Genomic DNA, 26,393 nt, shown 5'->3' on the forward strand with positions numbered 1-26,393 from the left:
GCGGTTGAGGTGAAACGTCCATACCAATCATAGTATCTGCTAGGAGGATGGGCCAATTTTTTCGTACAATTTTCTAGAGATAACTCGCCTCAGCTGAGTAGGGAGTTACCATCCGGAACTTACCCACCTCATCTGAGGCCCTCTTACTGCCAGTGAGCAATTGCTTTCTGTGTACACCTCTCACTTTATCTAATGTAGTGTCAAGGGTAGCTGAATCATTTTCCCTGACTCTAAATCTAGCAATGCTTGCAGCTGCAGCTTTTTCAAATTCGTGGTCTGTTGAACAGTTTCTTCTCAGCCTAAGCATTTCCCCGTAGGGAATGCTTTGGATGAGTTTTGGTGGATTGCTGCTGCTGGCAAAGAGTATCGAGTTGCCTGCCGTTGCTTTACGGAAAAGAGTGGTTTGTAAGGTCTTCTCCTCAACATAGATCCTCCAGTCCAGGTAGTCCACTGCTACTGGACTAACTGTACCCGAGAATCTATGATTGACTTGGTTGTTGTTGAGGAGATCGATATATTGATTAGCTGACTCTGTATTTCCCTGCCAGATGATGAATAAATCATCGATATATCGATACCACTTTATGACCTGTCCTGAGTTGAACTCACTGTGGTAGGTTCTGGGCACCCGCTCCTCCCACCAGCCAACGAACAAGTTTGCATAGCTGGGGGCAAAGCAAGTGCCCATCGCCGTCCCAGTGAGTTGCCTGTAGTGTTGGTCCCCGAATAGAAAGATGTTGTGAGTTAAGCAGAACTCGATATACTCAATGAGCATGGTAGTGTGTGCTGAGTACCTCAATTGTCGTCTTTCTAAAAAAGACATTACCGCTGTTATACCATCCTCATGCCTTATGCACGTATACAGACTGGCAATGTCTAAAACCATCAGTTGATAACTAGGGTCCCATTCAATGTTTTCTATTTTGTTTAGAAAGTCTTGGGTATCCCTAATATAAGAGTCAAGTTGAAGTGCCCATGTAGATAAAAAGTGATCAATGAACATAGACAGATGTTCGGTTAATCCATTCATAGAAGAAAGAATGGGCCTGCCAGGTGGATGTTTACCGTCCTTATGCAGTCTGGGTATGTGATAGAAGGTTGGTGTTACCGGATTGGAACTTCGTAAAAACAAATGTTCTTCCCGACCTAATATGTTTTTACTATACCACTTGGCAATCAAATTATCATACTCCAAGATTCTGGTCTGATACTCCTTGGCTGTGACTTTCAAATAACAGTCTGTATTCAATTGGCGGAGTGCTTCCTCACAATATGTCTCCCTTGTTTGTAGTACTACATTACCCTCCTTATCTGAGGGTTTTATGACGATCTTATGGTGTTGTACTAGTTGCTGTAATGCTTGTTTCTCCGTTTTCGTTAGATTGCCCGAGCGTAGATAATGTTTGGGTCTCCTTCTGAACTTGAGGAGGTCATTGGGCATCGCATCAGAAAAAATGTCAATAGCATCGGGTGGCATCTGTGGGTTAACAAGAGACTTAGGTTTGAATGGACTCTCTTCTCTGTCGTGTTCCACACCTACATTTGCCGCTCTTGTTGGAAAGTCTGGAATTTCATGCACTAGTTCACCACCAGTTTCAGATCTCAATTCTTCCAGGCACTCCATTGCAGGCAGATCTCTCCCAGTGAGGGCGTCGGTTGCAGTCATCCGCATGGTATTCCCCTTAGGTTCTTTCAAATGTGATCTAATTTTGAAATATTTGTGGAGCTTAAGCTTCCGCACAAAGCTAAATAGGTCTATGCGTGCTTGTGTGTACTCCAATCGATTACTTGGGCAGAATGTTAATCCCATTGTGAGTATCTTATGTTCCACTTCACTAAGGGTCATTTCCGTGAGATTGACTACTGTCAAGTTCAGCGCCATTATTGCCTGTTCATGTTCTTCTTGCTATTCGCCCAGCCTTGGGTTCGGCCCCTTCCTCTGCCTGCCTCCCCCGCCTCTACGGGTTTTTCTGCACCTCCTTCAGGGGGTTTGTTTTTGCCCCCCCGGAGCTACGACTGTCGGATAATCTTGAATTCGTCGTGAAAAGGAGTGGGTGTTTTGCTCCCTTCAGCTCTTGTGCCTGACCCTTCATCTCCCGACTCATTCTCAGTGACTTCCGATTCAGAGGTTTCTACTCTGGTAGTGATTTGTTTGGATCGTTGATTTACTTCCTTTCTGGGTCCATCAAACTTGCGGGCGTAGGTGAGAACTCTTCCCTGTAATCATTTTCGTCACGTGCAAATTTTCCTTGTTTTCGTGACTTGACCTTTTGTTCATATTTAGTTAATCATGATTTCATGTGGCCCATCATATCATCCAAGAGTTTCTTGTCTTGATCTTCCTTAGACAAATCTCCTTCTAGTTCTTTAATTTCCTGAAGGGCTTTATCCCTATCACTCCACGCATACTTCACCAGTATGCCAAGTGTTCCTCTGCAGTATTGCGCAGTGTATTCTGCCCAATCAGTTAGTAGCTGTGGGTCCGGATTCTCATAAGAAGGCACAGTATATACCCTCAGCCCTCTGGGGACACGTTGCTCATCAATGTAATTTTGTAAGCTGGTGGCCTCCCACCATTTGCGTGTTTCTCGCTCATAGAGACGCTCTAATTTTGTCATGATTTCAGTTACTTTGCTCTTAGGTTGTTCCTGGCTGCTGGCAGCAATATGGGCTTGTCTCGTGTCTTGCCTTTTGAACATGCCCTTAGCTGCTTCTCGACGCTCTTGTTCACAGAACATGGCTTGTGCCATGGTAAGGTTTCTGGCTGTAAGTGGCTTTGACGGCCCTCAAAGCCACTGTGCTTGCAATTTGTAAATCTGCCCCGATAACTCTGCCGGCAATACTGCTTAGATACTCATACAATCAGAGTATACGCAATGCGCTGGTGTGCACTTTGTTTACATTTTTTTACCAGAACTGAATGTATCAGCTGTCATGAAACCTTCTTTATCATTTTAAACAATTAACAGAAAAGAGAACTTGATTCATACTAAATAGCAGGAATATATTCAAGCAAACGTAATTATCATATTGCAGTAAATAATAAATGGACGAATATGTGTGCATCATTTATTTCAACATTTATATGTAAATAATATAATATAATCAAGTAGGAGATAAATAAAAGAGGAACAACTTATTTATAACTGTAATGAAAGAAACAGTGACTATACAGTGGTTGTGTGTGTATATATATATATATATATATATATATATATATATATATATATATATATATATATATATATATATATATATATATATATTCACTAAAAAAAACATAGGTTTCACATCAGTTATAGTTAGCTGGAAATTTTACTGACATAAAACCATTGAAATTCAACGTTATAGTTAGTTGGACTCACTATAACTTGCGTGTAATGCACTGCTGATGACGTCACATATTACATCACTCATGACATGGTCAGTGACATCACTCATGACATCACTGATGACACCATCCAGTGAATGTGTGGCTTTCTGAAAAATAAATATATTTTATATATGTATATGTAAAGGTCGATGGAACAATAAATGTTTAAGTGTGTAAATGGATGTTTTTTTAAAAAAAATGATTGATTAACTGGCTTATTAAGTGTATCTTAGTGAATACATATATTAACGATTAATGTTTAAATATTTAAATATATGTATCAGTGTTTCACTTTGTGTATAAATGGCTGCATGGGTTGGTGAGTAGCTACATATGTGTCTATATAGATTATTAGATGTTTTTTAGTATCAGTATGAGTGTCTGTATGGTTTGGTGGGAGTGTTACTTAGCACATAGATGCATCAATGACTGACTCACTGTTTGTATGTTTTTTGAAGACGGCATATGTACAGGACTGTATGGGTGGATGAGTGTGTACATGCGTGTGTTAGTGAGTGAATGACTGTCTCATTAGTGTCTTTATCAGTAAGTACATATGTTTTAATCTAGTGTATGTGAGTATTGATGTATATGAGTGAGTATATGTGAGAGTGAGAGATTGAAAGAGTTCATGTTTAAATAATTATGTGTTTCTGTAAGTGATTTTTAAGAGAGTAAGTATATGTAAGTTTCCTTAGAAGTAAGGTGGTAGTGTGTGTTTAGCTGTATATGCAAATAAATGGATGTTCAATAGTTTATTTGCATGTCTGAGTATGTATGTGAGTAACGTTTGGATGACTGTCGGTGTGTAACAGGATGTATAGGTGTATCACTACATATGATGAGTGTATATATGTATGAGTGACTATATAGAACTGTTGGTGAATGAGTGAATGTGTATATAGATGGTGGAATTATTGAATTGGTTGTTGTAACTGGTATGGGTATCTCCATTTTTAATTTATATTTTTCAATATGTGTTTCATGGGTTACATTACAGTGAAAGGAGGTCTGTCACAAGGATGATGTCATCAGTGATGTCATGAGTGAGGTCACTGACCATGTCATGAGTGATGTAATATGTGACGTCATCAGCAGTGCATTACACGCGCAAGTTATAGTGAGTCCAACTAACTATAACGTTGAATTTCAATGGTTTTATGTCAGTAAAATTTCCAGCTAACTATAACTGATGTGAAACCTATGGTTTTTTTAGTGAATTTAATAGGTTTTTTAAATGCTAATTCCTAACTATAACTGGTGTGAAACCTATGGTTTTTTCAGTGAATTTCATTGGTTTTTTAAATGCTAATTCCTAACTATAACTGGTCTGAAACCTATGGTTTTTTCAGTGAATTTCATAGGTTTTTTTAATGCTAATTCCTAACTATAAGTCTCACTTTATAAGTAAGACTGTTAGCGCTCTAGTTGTTTAGAACACTCTGATACATTCTGTCATTGGGCTACAGTTGGGCTATGTTTGAGCTATATTTTTTTTTGTCTCTGGTGGCCATCTTTGGGCTACGTTGGGCTACATTTGGCTACATTTGGGCTACATTTTTGCTCTAACGTATATAAAGCCCAATGTAGCAGAATACATATTTTTCCAAAGTTAATTTTCGTAAAAAGCACTTCAGAATAGGGCTACCTGTCCCTACAATTTTCCCATTTTTTTTTGGGAGCGCTCCCGGTGCGCGCCCCGAGGAGCGCCCCGAAAAGCGTACTTCTATAAAGCGTCCCGGGGCGTGCTCCGGGGAGCGTCCCGAGAGCGCCAATATAGCGAACGAAAACATGATCGTGACGTATCGCGAAGCCGCGTCCGTGTGATACGCACGGCGTAAGCGCACCCGGAAGCACTCGAGCGAATACGATCGCGCAACGTAGGCGTCTGACATGCTTACGCGGCGCGCCCCTGGCCGCGCCCCGCGGCGCGTTGCGTAAGCTCGTCCGGTCATGTGACCAGAAAATAACACTTTTCATTGGTTCATAACAGTTTTGGTTTCATAATGATGAAGCCCATGGTCATGTGACCTGTAAATAACACTTTTCATTGGTTCAATTATTTTTTTCTAAATTTAGAGAAACCCACCCATTTCTCTCACTATTGATTTGCACTTGGAGAGAGCAAGAGGTGTTTTGTGAATTTTCAACTCATTACTTTCCTGATCTACAGCAATGGTTGCAAGGGAGTCATCCAGCAGTGATTCAGATGGATTTGTGCAAGAGGACCCTCCTCACCAGAAAACAAAGAACCACTTCATCTGGAAATTTTATGACATCCCTGAAGGACAAAAAAAAGTTTATGCAAGTAAAGTAACTTGTAAAATATGTGGAAGTATTTTATCCAGAGGCAATCCTCTAAAAAAATACAGCTTTGGAAATGCCAATTTAATTAGGCATGTCAAAAGAAGACACCCAAAAAATTATTCCAGGGAGAGTGTCAGGGAGCTGGCAGAGAAGGCACGAAGAGATGGCAGCAGCACCTCCACTGGTGGAGCAACACCTTCAGGTTCAACACGTGCAAGAATGGTCCCTAACGTCCAGCCGGTTTTTGCAGGCATAAAATTTTTATGCAAGGACTGTGACGAACTACTCTGTTATGGGGAGCAGAGCGTTGAACTCATTGCAATAAAGAAACAGGAACACCGATGCTCCCCCCGTCCCTAAATCTTCTCATTTTTTTGCTCCTGTTGAGCATTTTTTGAATCCCTGTTTTTGTTTTTCCCCTGTAAAAAATCCAAAAAAATATATAAAATCGTTTCAAAAAGTTTAAAACAACAAAAACCAAAAAAAAGTTCTTTTCAGAACTACTTCCAATTTATAAAAAAATGCTATTTTTTTTTTTAAAAAGTGTCATTCTTTTTCTCAATCGTACGCTCCCCGGTGCGCATCCCGGGCGCTCCCCCGGTGCAAATCAAAAAAAAAAAAATTATTTTTGCCCCGTGCGGCACTTTTATGACCCACACATCAAACCTAGGGGGGGGTGTACCCTGCCCCCTTTTGCTCATTTCCCCCGTTGATTTTTACCACCTCAATCCTACCGAGGTACAAGAGGGCGGCCGCTGCGGACTGTTTCGAATGTTTACAGACACCCGAGAGCCAATCAGCTTTCCGTACGCAATTCGCATGGCGCACTTTGAGTGCTCCCCGGTGCGCGTACCGGGGCGCGGCTCTAGATATATATATTTTTGGGAACCTAAATTACTCAAAATCCACTGGAGCACATATCCTGAGACATAGCAAAGGCACATCGGGCTACCAGTCCCTACAATTTTGCCAAATTAGGTGGAAATCCATTCAGCCGTTCGGGCTAAAAGTGAAATCGACCGCCCTATGGAAATTAACATGGGGAAAACGCGTTTTGGGACCCCCCTTTTATCTCGGCCCTTGCTTGACGCATCCCCCCAAACTTTCAGGGAAGGACCGGAGCTCCGCGAGGCCATTTTGAGGAAATTTTCAGGCAGATTCGTCAACCGGCGCCAAAGTTATTCCAAATAGAATTTTGAGATTTAACATTGAAAAAAATCCTAACTATAACTACCTACTGGCGACCGCCAGTAGGTAATATATCTATATATTTATATTTATATATATATATATTATGTACTGGAAACTCGAGCCACTTCCTAATACCACACTCGCCGATTTTAGGCGAGGAAAGAGACACAGACCTCTGTAGTTTCTTCTGGGCAGAAATCTTTTTTATTTAGAGAGACCCAAACACAACTCGTTTCAAGCCCGTAAGCCCTTGTTCACGTGTGTGTGTATATATATATATATATATATATATATATACATATATATATACATATATATATACGTGTGTGTGTGTATATACATATTTATATACTGAGTGGTATATGTTTGGCATGAATGAAGTAATAGAAAGGTGTTGGTTGCAATAGGTTTATAATACTTTGTTATATAACAGTTGCAGAATGAATTGTGTAGAAAATCATTGTTTAGTATATTAGAAAAGGTTACTGTTGATAGTGGAAACTACAGCGTGTGTTTTCAAGCAAATGTTTTAAAGCATGGTGGTTGTTTAATAGTTGGCATCTAGTAGTTTTATAACATATTAATTGAATGAGCTGTTTAATAACAAAATGGCAATGGCATGAAAACACACACAAATGCCTATGTAGCTTTTTAGTATCTTTAATGAAGCGTATATGCGCACATGTATTTACTTTTTCAACAAAAAAATTACTCCACCAACATATCATGACAGCAGTCTAAAACAAATAAACACGCGTGCGCGTATTACGAATAGCACTGTGTATGTATGACAGGTCAAGGCATCCTATCAACCGATTACAAAGTAAAACGGCTGTGTCAGCAAAGTATATACATCAAAGAGCATACATTTGTTCTCAAGAATAAGCCCCAACTCATGTTAATCTGGAGTCCAACAAAAGCACTGATTGGAGCCCCATCACTGACATCTAGTGGGAAAACAAATGGGGCAATGTGACCATCCATAAAAAAACAATGGCCTTGGTGGACAGCCCCTGCATGCAATGGTGGATCATGAAAAGCACATGAAGACCAACGGCTGGAAGGTGCCTACTCAAATCCCACAGTCTCTTGGTGCTTCATACTGTACTTGTTATGATAGTTGATGATGTGAAGTCTTTTTTCTATTGAAGCTCACTATAACCAGACCTAAAAATCAGCTATTCCAGACGAAGTGAAAAAATATTGTTTATTCCCCCAAAGTGCATAAGAGGAGTGGTGAAACATGCTAGAAGCGCATACGCAGCTATTTGGGGAGGCTGGTCCATAATAAGGAGACATGAAAGGCATAGCAAAAATAACTACAAGAGAAGCATATAGTGAGGCATTCAATGCAAGGTAGACGTGTAGTGTGATAGGACACGATCCTTTATCAAAACTGTTCTCGTTAAGGAAAAAAATATGAAAGCTTATGCAAATGTTACGTTTTTTAGGTTTTGTTTTGACAAAACATACTTTTGCAACAAAATGATGCAAATATTACATAGTAATTAAATAATTCTACAAATGCATGTGTTTTTAGCCAATGATAACCTCCATGACCTCCGTGACTTACAAATCAGAACTGCTAAGTGAAAGTTTGCATTGAATTTATTTAATGATCTGGCTATCAAATGTCTTGATTACATAGAGGTCCCACCAATACAGTGTAATTTTGCACTGACATTTGCACAGACCAAGTGGTACAAAAATTGGATTTGAGATGGTTAGACAAAAATTGGTGCATAAGTGCACTGCACCAGGGGAGAGTTGTGTACTTAAAGTTATCCATAAAATGTATCTCCTTGCCAAAGTTTTCTGGCATTTTACAAAAAAAGGTTAACTGGCTGCGTGGCTAGCAGCTAAGGAGAATGGGTGAGGCTCCTCAGCCCTCGCCAGAAAATCTGATATTTATCCTGATATAATCATGTGGTAAACCCAGAATACTGGAGGGTAAGAGTACCTGCGCCTCTGAGACCCAGTTAGAGGTATGGCGGAGTCCCAAGGTGCCCAAACGGCGGAAAAGAAACCGGATCTGCAACCAACTGTGAAAGCAAGATGGCGGTGGTGCCGCAATCTGCCGAACACCTGTAGCAGACACGAGGAACCCGCTGAAAGTTGAGGCCTAGACCTATGCCAGAGGGGGCCATAGATCCCTAGAGGCCAGTGTCACACTAAGAGATCCCACTAGGTAATAAGCCCCGGACACTCATAAGGGGCCGTCCCTTGGGAAACCCGACAGGCCGCCGGGTGATCTCTTTTTCCACCAGGCAGGTGGCAGGGACTACCAGGGTAGGCCAAAGGCAGTGGATGAAATCCCCAGCCAAAATGGCGAGTGGAAGAGTACCTAAAGCCTCAGCTCAAAATAAACTTGCTACATTTGCATGGAGCAAGGCAGGAGAGGAGCAGGATAAAGAGCAGACGGAAGCCCTGGATGGGAAACGTGGCCCATCTCTGCAGGCAGACCTCACGCTCCACGACATAATGAAGGCAATCTCGGGGGTGCGCACCTCCCTAGAAGCTCGCATAGACTCAGTGAATGTGGAAGTATCCCTACTCCGGGCAGACTTTTGCAAAATAGACAAGAAAGTTAAAAACCTATTGCAGATGTGTCCACTGCAGGTGGACACATCCCAGCTCCAACAGCAAGTCAACGAACTGCAATCTCAACAAGCCATGATGGCTAAACAGCTGGATGACTATGAAGGGCGGGCACAAAGAAATAACATGTGTATTTTGGGGGTTCCAGAATGAATAGAGGGGCCTGCTGCGGACCTCTACGTTGAAGATTTCATCACAAAACATCTCCAACCTGAAATACTTTCCGGCTACTTCTCCATTGAAAGGGCCCATTGGGTTCTGGGGGGTCTCCCTAAGGCAGGGGCCCCTCCGTGTCTACTCATTGTGCGGGTCTTCAATTTCAGACACAGAGACACAATCCTGCAGACAGCCAGAGCTAATCCTCCACTTAAGATCAACAACAGTGTGGTCACCTTCTTCCAAGACTAAACAGCAAAGGTCCAGGCTCAACTGCATAGTTTTATGGTGGTCAAAAAAGAACTTGGACAGCGTGAAGTGAAATATGCGATGCTATTTCCTGCAAAACTACGCTCAAAATCAGAAGGGAAGACGTGGTTCTTTTCCACACCGGAGGAAGCCTGGGACTTGATGGAAGGGTGGCGAAGAGTCGAGTGTCCGCGAAGTGGTCGGAAATGGGGGACCCCATCCACCCAGCTCCACACACGGAAAGGAGCTGGAAGATGGCACATCTTCGGCTGAAAAGGGAGAGACGTTGCGCAGTGGAAAAGACTGAACCTCTGTGCGAGTTGGACCAGAACTGTTCGCAGATTAGTGATTGAAGGAGACAGTGAAAATGGGCGGCATATCCATAGGGACAGAAACGTGGGCTTCAGACATTACACTGAGTAACACCATCACTACAGCAAGGCGAGGGAGTGAGAGCTGCCAGCCAACACCCATAAGTAATTTGGGGGGTAGGGGAGAGGCAATCTGCCTAGTTTGGGAGTGGGTAGTTCTAAATCCACTGGCACGGAGGGGATAGTCACATCACTGTAGAGATTGTTGTAAACTGGGTTGAGCTTTACGTGCGCATCAGGGTAGGTAAAGATATTTTCGGAGGAATATTCGCCTCCAAGCGTCTGAAATCCTGCATCTGGGGACAATGGTATATTTAAGTTTGCGTCCCTTGGCATTTGATGGCGGAGGTTAATATGATACGGTCACTTTTAGTGATGACGTGTGAATGGAATGGGGGATAAAATCACTAGGGGAATAGTGCAGCAATATCTTAAAAGATTGGCCCCTGATCTGGTGTTACTCCAAGAGACACACATGGTGGGTAATAAATGCAAAGCCCATACGAGATGGGCATACAAGCTGTTGGTACATGCAAACTTCACCTCGGGTTCCAGGGGAACGGGTATCCTGGTCAAAAAGAATGTGGCACTCATAGTGAGGAGAACATGGGCAGATCCGGAGGGCAGGTTTGCAGTGGCAGAGGTGCAATAGGAGGGGAAGATACTGAATGTGGTCTCCGTGTACATCCCCCCCATCGATGGGTAGAGAAGCGCTTGTGGATCTGGGGAGGATACTAGCAAATCTTTCCATAGGCACTCTAATAATGGAAGGGAACTTCAATATGACTTCCATCCAGACAGTTGACATGACCACACACAAATATGGAAGAGTTTGCCGTGGCCCTAGGTCTAGTTTACATATGGCGTGCATTCCAGCCGGTTGGTGTCTAGTATACCTACTATTCCAATGCCCACCAAAGCTCCTCCCACATTGATTATTTCCTCACACAGTCGGGGTTCCTTGACCAATTTCAAAACCCCCGCGCACTCCCGAGGGGCATTTCGGACCACTCCCCAGTGACATTGGAACTCACCCTTTTTGAGCACCAACCGCGCGCCACACTGACTCTCAGTGACTGGTTGCTGATGATCCCCGATATCTAAGAGGAACTACTTGAACACACCAGCAATTTCTTTAAGGAAAATGTAGACTCGGTGGACTTAGCATGACGGTATGGGAGGGCTTCAAAGCAGTGGTGAAAGGGAAAGCCCTGGCTCTTCGGTTAGGGTACACCAAAAAACGACAACAATACATAGTCCAGGTTGAAGGCGACCTCCAAAGATTTTGAAGACTGATACAATATGGCCCCCTCAGAGGACATTAAACACCGCCTAGTGCTCAAACAGGAGGAATATAAGATCACTATCAGGGAAAAGATACAGGCCAAACTCCTTCACATGACAAATAGACTACACGTGCTGGGAGACAGAGCCGGGAAATTGTTGGCGTGGCTGGAGAGGAGGGAGCAAGGGGAAAGATGGGAGCCCCAGTTAACTCTTGGGGATGGGTCACACGTCACTTACCCAAGGGATATCGCTAATGCATTCGCAGACCACTTGGAACAGGTTTACACCCCATCCACTTCATACACAATGGAGGACTCCCGCCAACTCCTTGAGGATAGGGACATATCGATATTGTCTGGGAAAAAAAAGGTTACCTGAGGTACCACCTTCGACATCAAGATTGAGCTTTTGTACAGATCTATGTGCCCCATTGCACATTGATGACCGTATTTACTTGAAAATCAATCAAAGCACGTGCACCACAGTATGCGATTGTTTTTGGTATACAGGCTTAAATTATACACAAGGGTACTTACATTTCTGGACAGTAGTGTCTTGATGGACACGTAACAAGGCAACCCCCATTCCTGAGGGGTTGTACTTCAACCCCCACACCCATCCACCGTAGGCGTCACTGGTCATGTGACCCTGCCAACTAAAAGAGGCCATGCGCACATGCCAATGGTAAGTCGCATACATATGTTACGTGTCTCATTATTCCTTTCAGCAAGCCGGCCTAAGGCCTTCAACATAACATAGACCATGTTGGTCAAGAAGTGCATGGTTTATTACTGAAGATGAAATAAAAGATTTAACTCTTATCTGGATTTCAACATTGCTCGTTATGCAAAGTTTGGGGGAGGGAGTCTATCTTTATGCTTGGTTGAGGGCTAGGACAAAAGGAAGGCAGCTGCTTTCAAAGCTGGATGGGCTGAGGCATCCTCTGCCCATTAATGCCTGAGAGAAACCGAATTGGCATGAATGACTATTATTTCCTGTTTAGGTAAATTATTTAATGCTGCTTGGAAAGCATACACCTTGATGTATTACCACTGAATTATGGAATTATTTCAGTTACTATACCGAATAACATTTAAAACAAATGACTTTCTAGCCAATATATTTAAGAAAAATAGTCTGAAAAATTCATAATTTGTCTATTTTTTTACGACTATTTATATGCTTTGTATCTTTCTCGTGCTTTTCAGAATGGCTTGGAGTCATTGTGCATCAGAATAACATGGGTCTGGTACCAACCAATTTTCCTTTTCTGGTCAGACATGGGACCAATACAACTGGTGTCATTCGATTTCGATACTTTGAAGCAATTAGGAAGCAAATAGAGAGATTCCGTTTTCCTCCAATCACGAATGTTACTCCGGTTGTAATTTCAATATTAAGCATGGCCCTGAAGAATTCAGAACCCCACTTGTGAAAGGAGATGGATAATGATTTAGTCAGAATTTATATGACTTTACATGTTACAGTTTTTTTAACTTTTTTTATTGTTTGTTAAACTTTCAGAATTAATATAGAAAATCTGTACTCCGAAACCACTGCCAACTTGAAAAAGTTGAGGGAAATTCAGAACAAAATGTCATCCCCCGCAACACAAGACGTAAAAGAGCAGTATGAGAAACCAATTCAGGCAAGTACTTTCCTGATATTGGCAAATGTCTCTCTTGTCAACATGTCCCATGTTATCTTTCTTGACATTTGTTTGTAGGCCTGATAATGTCTGTAAGTTTAATCACTGTATGTAATTCCATTGCATATTGTAGTGCTGGGATATCTGTCCAGGCACAGAGGACTTTTTGGCATCTTTACCTTTTTGATTCAAGATCCTAGTGTTGGGAATGCTTAGCCATCAGGCTAACAACTCTTTTGTTGATGACCACAGTCATGCAACTGGACCTGTGTAAGGGTTCATACGTCTATCCAACATTTTATTTCTGTCTCTGCACTTGTCCTAGTGCCCTTCTATTGGGGTTGTTTTAAGAGAGTTTGTTATTTAATATGATGTTGGTCTGTTGCTCAGCTAAAGCAACCATAACACCAATCAAGTAGTTTTCAATCACTTGTTGGGATTTTGTTTTTATTTACAACTTCTCAATTGTCTTGAATTTGCCCGAGCCTCTGATATTACTGCTGGACGTGCCATACTGGACCAGATGATTAGGGCCGGATTGGGAACCCAAAGCAGCGCTGGCAGATTTTGTCAGAGCAGCTTGTACAGTACATGGCAAGTGCAGCAAGCAAGCCTGACCTCTACAAAGGGGGATCTTGGGGGTGTGGGCGGGGGAGGGGGTATTCCCCCATGAAAATGTTGAGGGAAATGGTGCCTCCTACAACACATTTGTTATTATTTATTTAATTGTATCCGCTTTTAAAGCATAGTAAATAATGACCTTTCTGTGCCCCAGGATGCGACCATATTTGTTGGGGGTCTTCAATGATTTCCTCAAGTTCACCCTCCAACAGTGCCTCATATCTCTGCATAGCACCTCATATACCAGTATAGGCTGTTGGAGCACTTTACATCACACACATGCAGAGACCATGAATCATACTTGTGTAAATGAGTGAATAAAAATGTTACACAAGGTAAAGGGACTACAAGGTGTAGGGAATTGACATACCATCCAAAGTGGTAGGCATTTTTTTAAGAGTGCTTTGTCTGGAGAAGCACAAACTCAGCATTCAGAACATAATATAGTGGTCAGGGTTGACTTTAATAATAAGAATTTATTTACATCCAAACGAATGTGTTTTACCAACATCAGGCTAATGAAAGTCCTGGAAAAAAACATAACTTACTAACCTGTACCATGCAGCTTACATGCATCCCTTTGATGGCAGTTCATAATTCTCTGTGCTAGATTATGATTGTGATTTATGAACACCACAGTAACAAAATAATCTGTTACAAAAGTAGTAACCCACTGAGCTATGCACATAACATATTGTTCTTTGATATGCATGGTACACATTCTTTGCAGCAGGCATATCAACCCTCTGCACTGCCCTAGATGAGTCATAGCTGCGTCTAGATACAACTCCCATCTCTCTCCAGCAGGCACATTAATCACTGGAGTTATCTTGGCACTTATATTGTTGCCCAAATACTGGTGGCTATACAAGGAACTTTGCAGTGCTTTAAAAACTGCTGCACTGCTACAAAACCGCCCCCAATAAAACAAACGCCACCCATTCCGCCATCCTCCCAGGGAAATGCCCGGCCGCTCCAGCCTTGCAGATGATACATGGCAAGAGCTGTAATCATTGTTTCAATTGTAACGGACAGCACATCTTGTCTGCGTGTCATCTCATTTCCTAAACATGTTGGAAATAGAGTACAATAAAGCTTGGAAAATAAGATTTGAAACTCAAGGCATTAAAGTGGAAAAATAATTGCATGCATATTTTTTCATGATTTTGTGAAATAACCCACAAATAAATTGTCTGCGTTATGCATTGTTTCAGCATTCTGTTCAGGCATCCCAATAAAGGAAAACAAAACATGGTACCGATGGAACCATGAAGGTATTGATCAGCTAAATGGTTAGTTGAACACATCGTTAAGAGTGTGGCTATTTAGACAAGAACACTCTGCATTGAAACACTGGAATGCTTAGAAATCCATTGATGACAATGGAGTAGCTCCAGGCTTATAATGGCTGGTATAAACCTTCTACTCCAACTTTCCAATGCTTGTCTTTCTGTTTCTGCCTTTTTAATTCAGAATATTCTACCCTCAGCAGGTGGAATGTTCTAATAGCCTTGAGCTAAACCGGTTATTAAAGGCCCACTCCATCGTTATATCCCTTGCCTTCGGCTCGAGCGTATAACTCTAGTTCAGGGCCTCTAACAACTGGTATAGCTCTCTGCTGCAGGCTACAAAGCTTTATAATATGACTTATTATTTTGCTATCCCCAATATAGTCTTACATTGTTGCATGAGCAGTGATACTCGTTGAAATAACATGTCTAGTCAGAAGAAGGGGAGATATGTCACAAATACAGCATGGGGCTGCTCTAAGCTATGCTATAATTACTAAGCCTATCAAGCTAGATTTATTCACGTTTGTTTCAAATATGCCTACCTCTATTCAGGTAGCACAATTGTCAAAACCAATGTTTTCACTATTTAACATTCCAAAACTATTTTCCTCTTTAGCTCATTGAGGTTGGATATGTCAGATATTGCAAATTAACTTTTACTACAGTGATGGCAACATGTTTACATTTTGACAAAAGTGTTTCTGCACCTTTGGCATGGTAATACGTAGGTTCCATAATGTTGTGTAACCTTAACATTTGAGTGTAATAGGGATCTCCATTTTCAAATTAGAATGGCTTTGCAACTTATACAACTGCTGACTTGTCTATTAAATACACTTGAAATAATTATGCAGTGTGAATGCGCACATAAGACAATATTATTACTTTTTAATTTCAGGACTGTATTGCTTCATTGAGATCACTAGAGGAAGTGCTGGAAAGTATTGAAAAGAAGAAAGTAAATCTTGCAGTCTACATCTGTGAAGATGTAAACCGTTTGTCCTTGGAAGATACATTTTCCACAATAAAAACCTTTAGGGACCTTTTCCTTAAAGCTCAGAAGGTTTGTATGTAAAGGTCACTGGTACTCCTTAATCCACTGGAACAATAGAAACCTTGTATGAAGGAGAATATGGTCGAAGATTCTGATCTGAGCTGGAGAGGATAACATATCACAGCTATTCTAAATTGCTTCCAAGAGGTCCTAAATGTGGAATGTTTTTTAATTGTTAATGTTTAAAAGGTTGCACTGATGCATGCAAAAAGTTTTTTTCTGTATCATGCCTTGCTATATTCTCCATCACACATACCAGATACTATTAGTGCAAGTGCTGTAAGGTGGCCAATGCTAAAATTTTATCTGATCTGTAACAGTGTGCCTATGACATAGATTAAGTTTCTTGAAAACAGTCTGTTTCATAGAGGTTTAGTTTATTGGGTAAGAATATTCTATGAACTGAATATATAGCTAGATTTGTTAAATTTTTTAAATGATAGCTGTTTATTAAGCAGTATATTATTGTAGGCTGTATCATTACAGAAAAGCATACTGCTATAATGATGCCTATTTTTAACTAATTAGCACAGAAAATACTGCACATGGTCTATCTTTGTTTTAATATTCTACGCATTATAATGTAATTATCAGCTAAACAAGATACTGAAAAGTATTTATCAAAAATATAACTCCAGATCAACATATCTATTTCATTTGCCTTGTTAGATAAGAGTAATAACTTACTCATTCAGTAACCCATCTTATTGTTGCATAAGCTACAACTCTGACATAGCTCTACCAGATGTGTTTTCCATCCATGGGTAACCTAAGTGAACTTAGTTCAATGCACCAGTGCTGAATGTGAAAGGCCACTTATTGTAGCCCCGCAAAACTCCACTCAATACATAAATGAAGTGAAATTGTTTGCATTTGGGTTACCACAAATTCCCAAAAGGGAATCGGGTGGCATTGTGGTAACAGTAAAGCTGTGTCCTTCTTCAGTGCTTCACACACACACAGTAATAAGAGGAACAGTCACTTTTAACTAAAAGTATTTATTACAACAGTGTGAACCTGTTAATTAGTAAATCTAAAACGATCACACAAGATATCCTAAAAAAGCAAGAAGTAACATTGCAAACGAGAATAAAATTAACATTTCTAACAAGGTTAAAATGTCATCTAAAAGTCTAAAACCCCAAACCTATTTTTATGCACTACCCTAAGAGAGTTTATAGAGGAGCAACTTGCAAACTACAGTGTCTTGGGTGGGAGGGAGCAGTGCAATGCATACCTTGTTTACAGCATGAGCTGTATTTCTCAGAAGAGCCGGGGAGGAAATGTTGCCTACGAAAGACAAACACATGTTGCGGTAGCAGCTCTCCTCTGGGACTAGGCTCATATAAGCTTCAGGCAGGGCGAATCAGCTTCTCGAATTGCCGGCAGTAATGAAGATATTCTTTGGACGGTATCTTGCATGATAAACTGGGATGAAGGACCTCTCTCCCTAAAGGGTGAAATGGTGGTCCTTAAATACAGAAAAGTAATCAGGGATAAAAACCTCTGACATAGTTTTAGGAACTCAGGATATAGGTTATAGGTGCCAGAGAAGGGGTCCTAGAAATATCTTCAAGAAAATGAGAAGCGAGGAGACGTCAATTTGAACTACACCTCTCTGATGAATTATCAAGGCATGTTTCTTCATGGCCTAGACATATTGATAACGGAACACTTGTTCCAGCCACAGTGTCTCATCAGGTATGCTATCGAGGTCCTTATCAGACCACCTTGACCCTCTCTATCCTCTTCTCAGTTCAAGGAATAAGGACGGACAACATTTGTGGTATTATTGTTTACAGCCGATTTGACAGAATTCTGAAGGGGTGTAGTCTGAAATGGATCAGATGGCCTAAGTGGAATGGAGTCGGAGCTAGGGACTTTATGTAAATATCCTATGCAGCTTTTCTCCTGGCTGTCTATTTCTATCTCCCAGAAAGCTCTGTCCCATGGATATTCAAGGCACAAACATCACATTACAGTGTCAATCTGGGAAAGGTCCGACATACTCCTCCCTGTCCCAGTCTGTATATCTTCTGAATTACATTAGTAAGATCCTGCCAAGAGTAATAGCTAATCCCATACAGGCTATTTTTGGGAAACATAATATATCTGGACCAGCAGGGTTCCATGGCCGATTGCCAATGGGAGCAAAATATGTCCGCATTCATTTGCTGCATTGATAAATCCATTTCTACTCCCATTCTCTGCTAGGAGTATTAGGAGATGGCAAAGAAGCATTTGATTTTGTGCAATGGGAATATCTTTCATGTATGTTACACAGTTTAGTTCTAAAACAAATAATTAATAATGCTAATCTTGGTTTCTATAAAGATCCTTATGATAGAGTGGTCATAGATGAGAATTTACGTAAACCGTTTCCTAATCAGAGAGACACACTCTAAACGTAGCCTTTGTCTCTTGCACTATTACTTGTCGGTATTGAGTCCCTTGTTATCAGCTTGCATTCTGATGCTCGGACACTGCCCTTTCTCTTAAGGAGTATTTCAATAAAAACCAAGCTTTCTGTAGATGGTTTGTTAACAGTTACTAGCAAAGTAATTGCCTATTAGTGACTTAATCAAAACGTGACTGATCTTGGCCATTTTCATGTTTTATATATTAAATGATCAGAAAGTATATGTCATATAGCAAAAGGTCCAGTAGACTCTATCTGTGCCACTTGGCTAGAAAACCTCTAGTCATTACAGCAAGCTAGGACTATTATCTTCAAGAACCATGTTTCCCTTTTGCCTAGGACATAAGACAGTCTTTCAACTTTGTACACAGGATTCTGTTCCGCAAATCAGCAGTTTGGGTGTTCTTGGAAGCAAACAGAGTTAACTACAAAATGGTTCCACTTGAATGGAACATAGGCAGGCTTTTATCATCAAGAACAAATGATTGGTATTGACTTCTAACTTTTATGGTTTAAATCTTTTTATTGATTTCAAAACAAGGAAGAAACCAGGGCCCTCAGCTCCTCAAAGACATTGCAAAATAGACAACAAAGTCACGTTACAGTGTTACCATTGGTAATAAGCATGGAGCGGGTCTACTTATTGAACAAGGGAAGGGCTAGTGGGAAATAGAACCCCCCCCCCCGGCCTCCGCAACACACCCCTTGCACCACCCCCCACCCATCCCACCCACCCCTCTTCCACCTGAAACTAAGAAGAGGGAAGGGAAACATGAAGGGGAACAGCCTGAGATTTAGCGACGGGTTTTACAAGTTTTCATGGAGATGCTACTTTGGATCTGTGTATCTGGGAGGCAAAGTAGTCTCAAGTATCGAGGACATGTTAACTCCCGAAACTCGGACACCAATAATGTCAGGAAGGTCCGTCATAGCTCGGAGAACTCCGACCCCTACCAGCCAGCGTGAGTGTGAGTTTCTCCATACCCAATACCAGCCAAAGTCTCTGAAGCCAACCAGAATGTGAGGGGAGCTGGGTGGAACGCCAATGGATCAAGATATTTTGTATGGCCGCCTCTAGGGCGATCGCAATCATTCGACCCTTCCGGCACTTAAGTGGGTATGTCAATGTGTTAGGTAAGCCCAGGAGGATGTAGAAAGGAAATCGTTGGAGCTGTGTTTCGAGCTGTAAATCAACTTCATCAAGCACTTGAGACCAGTATGGTTGTAGGCAGGTACAGCTCCAGAGAACATGTTCTAATGTGCCCACTTCCCTCCAGTCCCTCCAGCAGAGGTTGCTCCGGCGTGAGTTGAAGTGGTGTAGGCACTCTGGCGTGTAATACCAATAAGTAACAATTTTGGTCGGAGTTTCTGTGAGGCCCATATGATAGGCTGAGTGTCATGCCCTGTGATATATGCCTTCCCATTCTTTGTGGGTCAGTGATCTTCCCAGGTCTCTTTCCCAGTGGGCACGACCCGCGTTGTGCGTGTATGACTTCTAACTTTTAACCCCTTCGATGCTGGTGACGGAACCATTCCGTCATCAGTCACAGTTGAGCTGTGCTGATGACAGAATGGTTCCGTCACGACCACACCCATTATCATTGGGGCCCAGCACAGGGGAAAAATATCAGCCGCAGTAATGTGGTTAAATAAATAATCCTAATATTTGTGGTCATGCTGTTCTTTTAAAACAAAATACTTTACCAATTTACTCTTGATTATACTTTTAGTCCACACCTCAGTTAAAGAATTCCAGTGCTTTTGGCATTTGCATGTGGCCTTTCTATTCGAACTTCCTAATATATTGATTTGCCAGCTACCACATTTCATTGTAGGAGAACAAAGACAGGAGGGATCAAGCTGAGAAGGCAGAAAGAAGGAAAAAGCAGGCTGCAGAGGAGGAGGCCAACAGGCCAAAGGGGAAAGATGGAAAGCCAGGTAAATTGAATCTATAATTGAAATTGACCCCTTCCATTTTGTTCTGTATTTGGCAGAGAGCAGAGCACTGTCTGATTACTGATGTTATGCTCCTGTTCTGGCATCCTTCTGGGACTAGATCTACGTGATGGTTGTTCATAATGCTGCTGGCTGTTGGTGATTTCTGCTGAATGTGGCTGAGGCTGCTGCAGATGGGGTTCTCAGGACCTGGAATAAGAGATTCCATAAATTGTAGGTAGGAGGTCAATGGCCTATTGTATACACGGCCAGAGGGACATGAAAATCAAGTACTGTAAAACATGAAGATTGGCACACGATGTGTCTGCACCCCATATATGTTCTTTTTGCATTTTGGCCTTAGTGTCACAGATTAGCACCTAGTAGCATAGGAAGCACATCTATTCCAGGATGCACGTTTCTGCTATTTCACACATTGGAACAAGGCAGTAAGTGTCACACACAATAGGAAAATCCTAGAACAAGGAAATCATTTTCAGTGTACCCTTTGAACATGTGGTCTAAAAGGGGTACCTATCGACAGCAGCCTACTTTCTCACTAAGGGGTACAAGTGATATCAGAAATAATAGAAAAATGTCCTATGACACTTGAAACCTTATAGTAGAAAACTTCCCTACATTGAGATCAACTTTTTCCATATTTTATGTTGTGCAATCACCCCACCAGTTTATCCTCTTCTATTTCTTTAAACTGACTGCCAAAGACACAAAGTGCTGAAGGAAAAGAATGATGGGGTGCCTGTTTGGAATGTAGGCATTTGCAATGAATACCATCACATTGATTTTTTACTTGCCTTCCCCCACCCTACGTAAGCTTAGCGAAATGTAAGAGATTAGCATCTGCCTTACTACCTGCATACGTTTATGACCGCTTGACTTGTAGAATGTAGATTCAGGGCTCGACATGCTCTGGCAATTGCTGAGTGTTGTAGAGGGGCTATGCTGCTCCCAACAAATAACTAATTTGCATGTAATGTTTTTTTTCATCATGATCCAGTACAGAGACCCCGGTTTGTCAGCTCTGTAAGCATGTGTGCATCCATAAACCCCAGAACAATGACACTGTTCTTGCCTGAAAAACTCAAGTGGATGATGTTTGACATGGTTCTCTGGAGCTAATATTCTTTCTGCAAAATGTTGAGATGGTCTTCTAACACTTGAAGCTACTTTTATGGATTGCATGGAGTTGTATATATGGATTTAAGCGTAAAGACTTGCACTTGTAAACTCTGACTTGGCTCCTGCTGGATTTTTGTTGCTGCAGGAGCAAATTAATGAAGTGCTGGATTTTGTCTGTCCTATTTTTAGTTTTTTGTGAGGTTCCGAATGCCTCTTAGTATTGTGTACCCCAGATTCGAGAGGATACCAGAAGAGTAGTGTGACTTGTCAATAAATGCATTGCTTTGCCATCCATTCGTACATGAGGATTACGCACAGTGGATACATGTAGTATGTAATTAAAAGGGATCGAAACGTCATTGACTATATGTACACCGTAAACGCTTTCCTAACCAGTATTACTAATGTGTAACTGTGTCCCACCACATCTTTGCTTGCACTAATTAAATGTTATGAATGGACAAGCAAGTCGCTCTGCCTAAGCCTTCCTGTTTGGGTTTTCTGTTTTTTTGTATATACTTTGTCTGCTTAGTAGGACGCAGGCTTGTGTCCCACTTTATTCTTTTTGTGTCAATCTTACGAATTAAAAGCATTTCTGTCTGGCTGGACAGCTTCAAATATAGTACTGACTCTGGTTCTAGAGTTATCTTTTAAGTTCATCATCCTTGTTTAGGACCACTGTGTTTAAAACATGTAGTATGTGAGGCACTTCTAAAATAGAATTAAAGTCATAGATTCCTGTGTAATGCCCATTTATTAATGTGTGAACATGTTAACCAATTTCCCAAGTAAATGAGAGTGTACCTAGGTCTGTGCAATGGCTGGTGTTATGAGCAAAACGGTCTCCTTAAAATATGGTAACACTTCTCAGGATAGAAGATGGGATATAATGTGCCTCCCAGAATGCCATTGGTCTAATGCAGTCAGACTCTGGGGGGGCCGGTGGTCCTCTCCAAAGATGAGACAAGGTGCACATCCAAAGATGCTGACCTTTCAACGGTATCCACATTGTCAGTGTTATTGCCTGCGCACTATGCAGCCCCCTAGAGTGGGTGAAATTTCTGGCTACACCCATAACCATAGTTGCTGTCACGGCTTCCCTCAAGACCCGGAGGGAGGGATGTATTTGTCAGAAACATGTCGAGCAGCAGCTTCAGCTACCTATCGCCTGTACTTTCTCCAACACATGAATTCGCCCCCTCACCTGCCATTCAAATATAAACCCTGGTCTCCTCCTATTCCCCTCCACTGTCCTCCCTTATTGCACCACTCCCCAGCAGTTGTATTAAAAAGGAATACTTGTTGTCCTGCAATAAGCAACACACTCTCAGTGCCGTCTCTTGCCACCTAGCTATCAGAAAGCCAAAACGACATAGCCTCGATCTTTCCTATTGGCCGTGAGTTCTGGGGATACCCGTGGCTTATGGGGAAAATATCACCTGGTGGTGTCCTATCACCAGTAGCTTTTGGCCACCCCCAATAAATCTGTGGAGACCCAACTGGGGTGAAAGACAGTGATTAAAGCAGCAAGCTATCAGTCAGTACTCCCCTGCTTCACGTCTGTACTGAGGAAAGATCATGGAGTCAATGCTCCCCTTTAAGATGACGCGACTGTGAAAAATAATCGCTGTGACCTACGAGCAGTGATAAACATAATAATTAACCCTGGGCAAAGCACTACACTATGCTCGCGTAGCTTTTGAAGTTTGCGCAACTTCGCACTATGCAAACGGCACGTAGCACAGTGCAAACATGTGTAGCGTAGCCTAGTGCAGCGGTCATTTTTTGCTTGCTCGCGATCCTCAATGTAGAAGTTGGCGACCGCGAACTAGCAACATGACATCCTCCCGAGACTTTTTCCCTGTTCGAGATCAGCAATATCAAGTTGCCGATCGCGAGCATGGAAAATAAACCTCCCGGCAAGATTCTCAACGCGGGGAGGTCAGGTTTCTCATTGCGAGTGGTCGCATCTGCTCGCGACGAGAAACTACCAGTCCGCGTTGAGAAAGCTGCAGCTAGAGTAAAAATCTACTTGAGCGGCACAAAAGTACAGCTCGCACTGTGCAAGATGCCGTTTTCAATGATTGCACAGTGCCAGATGCTTGTCCGCACTGTGCAATAATTGAAAACAACATCTTGCACAGTGCGAAGATGCTACTACGAAGTTCGCGTAGTGCTACGCGTAGCTCGTGTAGTGCGAAGTGCAATTTGCGTAGCTACGCGTAGCACTACTTCGCGAACTATGCCCACCCTTAATCACCCCTTACGGTTTCAAGGGGCTGGGGTCATCGGGAGATTAAGGGAGCTATTGCCCAGGCTGACACCGGGGATCAAACCATGAGCCCCACGTTCCGGAGTGAGTGGTACTTGCCGCTGCGCCTCACTTCTCCCTCCCAGATTTGAAATCTGGTATTTACAATAATGGCTTCCAGTTCAAAGCAGTTGTAGTTGGATTTCTGCAGTCACAATGTCTGAGCAGATAAACCTCTGCTCACAAAACAAGCTTCACCATCAGTGTAAATTAAGAATTGTATGTAGCGATTGGTCTCATGCCAGATGAACGTTGGTTTATGAATCAGTGTTAAATATTTATTGATGTTTTAAATAACGAATCATTGACTGTGAATGTGTGCATTTCAGTTGCTTAGTTGTCAATGCCACTGCTAGTGATGGAAAGATGTTTGACCCTCTGTGTTCGTGTTGCTTCAGAATAATCAGTTCTATGTCTATTTTTACTAGTTCATAAAGGTGTGGTGAAAGTTGAAGAGGAGTGCATCATCGACGTCTTGCTTTCGGATATAAGGAAAGGGTTTCAGCTACGAAAAACTGCCAGAAACAAAAGCGACACGGGCGGCGCCCAGAAAGCTGCTGATAAACACGTTTTTGGTAAGAGGTCAACACGCATGAACCTAGTGTGGCTTGCTCGACACTAGTCTGCTGCACGCATCTTCCGGGATGAGAGGACTTCCGGCTGGACTGAACAGCCTGCTTTTTGTAATGCCGCTGTTGCTCTTTCTCTTCAAGCAGATAGATTTTGTTTGGCTTTTTCTGAGCCTGTTCATTACTTTAATTGCTTTTCCTGTTGCATTACTACGCTGTTAATTATTTCTATGGTGCATGTCGAAAATCAATTGTGTAAATATAATAATTATTTGTATATTTTTAATTGCACGTTTTTTCAATCCTAATTATGCTTACACGCGTTGCTTTATTTTGCTTTCCAATGTTTGTTTTTCTGGTTTGTTATGCACTGAAACTCAATTTGTAATTTAATGTTGAAAAAAATATTGTGTGATAAAATGCATTTGCATGGGCACTTAACATCAGCGTGGCTTACGTAATTTGATTGTTTGAATGTTTAAAAAATGTGTTAATGGTGTTTAAAAAAAAGAAACTGCTAAAAAAATAAAGTCGGACATTTTGAGAATATTTGTACAATTGTCTGCTATATTTGTTCTTGGCCTGTGAGAAAATGAATGTATAATGAATATTTTGTGTGGAATGGAATCTTTAAGCATACTAAATTCCAAGAATTGGAATTTTAAAATGTTTCACTTTTTTTTATAGGTATATGATGTGATCTGGTACTGAATACATTTGCCAACGGAAATTGCTAAATATCACGGATAAGAACCATTGAAATCCCAGGGTGTCACCTCTGATATGAATTATAACCACATTTAAGATCCAAACCAATACCACTCTCTTCAAGGATGTTTTTGTCACCTCAATACCCAAACTGGACAGTCTCCTGCCTCCTCCCCAAACCCCAGGGAAAAGGGAGAATTTGACTCAATCCTGTGTCTACAGCACTGTCAAGTATACCACACATTCGGGGTTATACTGATGATTTTATGTGGTGTTATACATCACCACACAAAAATTCTTAGTCATGCATTTGTAACGCCCCTGATGAAGCGGTGTGCGTGTTTGGGCAGCTAGGGGAAATTTCCCTATGTTTATACGTTTTTACCACCCCACCTTATACTCATTCTACTACCACAAACTTCGATATCTCCGAGATTGCTCCATATAAAGTGAACATCAACCATAGACTATAAGGGTCCTCTGATGGATCTTTTAGTTGAGCTAATAGGGACCTGGATAATCAGAGACGTGTGGCCACTCCTTCCTGAGGACCTGGAATATAGATGTGCCTTTCTAATCTAATAACCTATATACACATAAATATCTATGACTCTAAACTAATAAAATGGTATACCCATGTATAGTTGTAACAAGCAACTCTTTATCTAGATTTCTAAAAGATTAGTCATAGCACAAAAATATATTTGATTCATTTAATATTAGTTATGAATTGAATACAGGTAAATCACAATACATCAGAGTCTGGGGCAATATACATCTCAGAAAGAGAGCACAACATTATTTTTAGAATACAATTAAGAATCATACAAACCAAAGATTTGTTTGTAGATCATCGGGAACGGGGACTCAAAGTGAGCCCAGAGGATGCTAGACCACAGTGTGCAATAGCCAGAGTCTTTCAACCCTTCAGCTGAAAGGCTTGACCTGTTCAACTTCACCAGCCATTAAAGCGCAGGGAAACACAGGAAAAGCTCAGTTTCAGGGAAAGTCAGAGATCAGACCGACAGCATGTCAGGCCAATAGGAAGTTTTGCAAGAACAGCACCCTAATCCTTTTCCCACGGGGCAGTTATACTCTCAATCGTTCAAAGTTTCTACCCACAAAGTAACTTTAGCACAGTGTCATCTGGTTTGCGACAATTCT

At 41.6% G+C, this 26,393-nt stretch overlaps 1 protein-coding gene across 1 annotated transcript in view; it reads left to right on the forward strand.

Moving 5' to 3' along the window:
- LOC147690262 (inverted formin-2-like) overlaps positions 1–25,066 on the forward strand; it is a 342,433-nt gene extending 317,367 nt beyond the window's left edge. Inside the window, exons 21-24 of the mRNA XM_086939469.1 lie at positions 13,057–13,180; positions 15,992–16,156; positions 20,402–20,504; positions 24,381–25,066. Of these exons, the coding sequence (XP_086795595.1) occupies positions 13,057–13,180; positions 15,992–16,156; positions 20,402–20,504; positions 24,381–24,574 (586 nt within the window). The 3' untranslated portion in view covers positions 24,575–25,066. The remainder of the gene's footprint in view (positions 1–13,056; positions 13,181–15,991; positions 16,157–20,401; positions 20,505–24,380) is intronic.
- The last annotated feature ends 1,327 nt before the right edge of the window (positions 25,067–26,393 follow it).

This window comes from Lissotriton vulgaris, chromosome 9 (assembly GCF_964263255.1).
Source record: "Lissotriton vulgaris chromosome 9, aLisVul1.2, whole genome shotgun sequence".
NCBI classification, from domain to species: Eukaryota; Metazoa; Chordata; class Amphibia; order Caudata; family Salamandridae; genus Lissotriton; species Lissotriton vulgaris.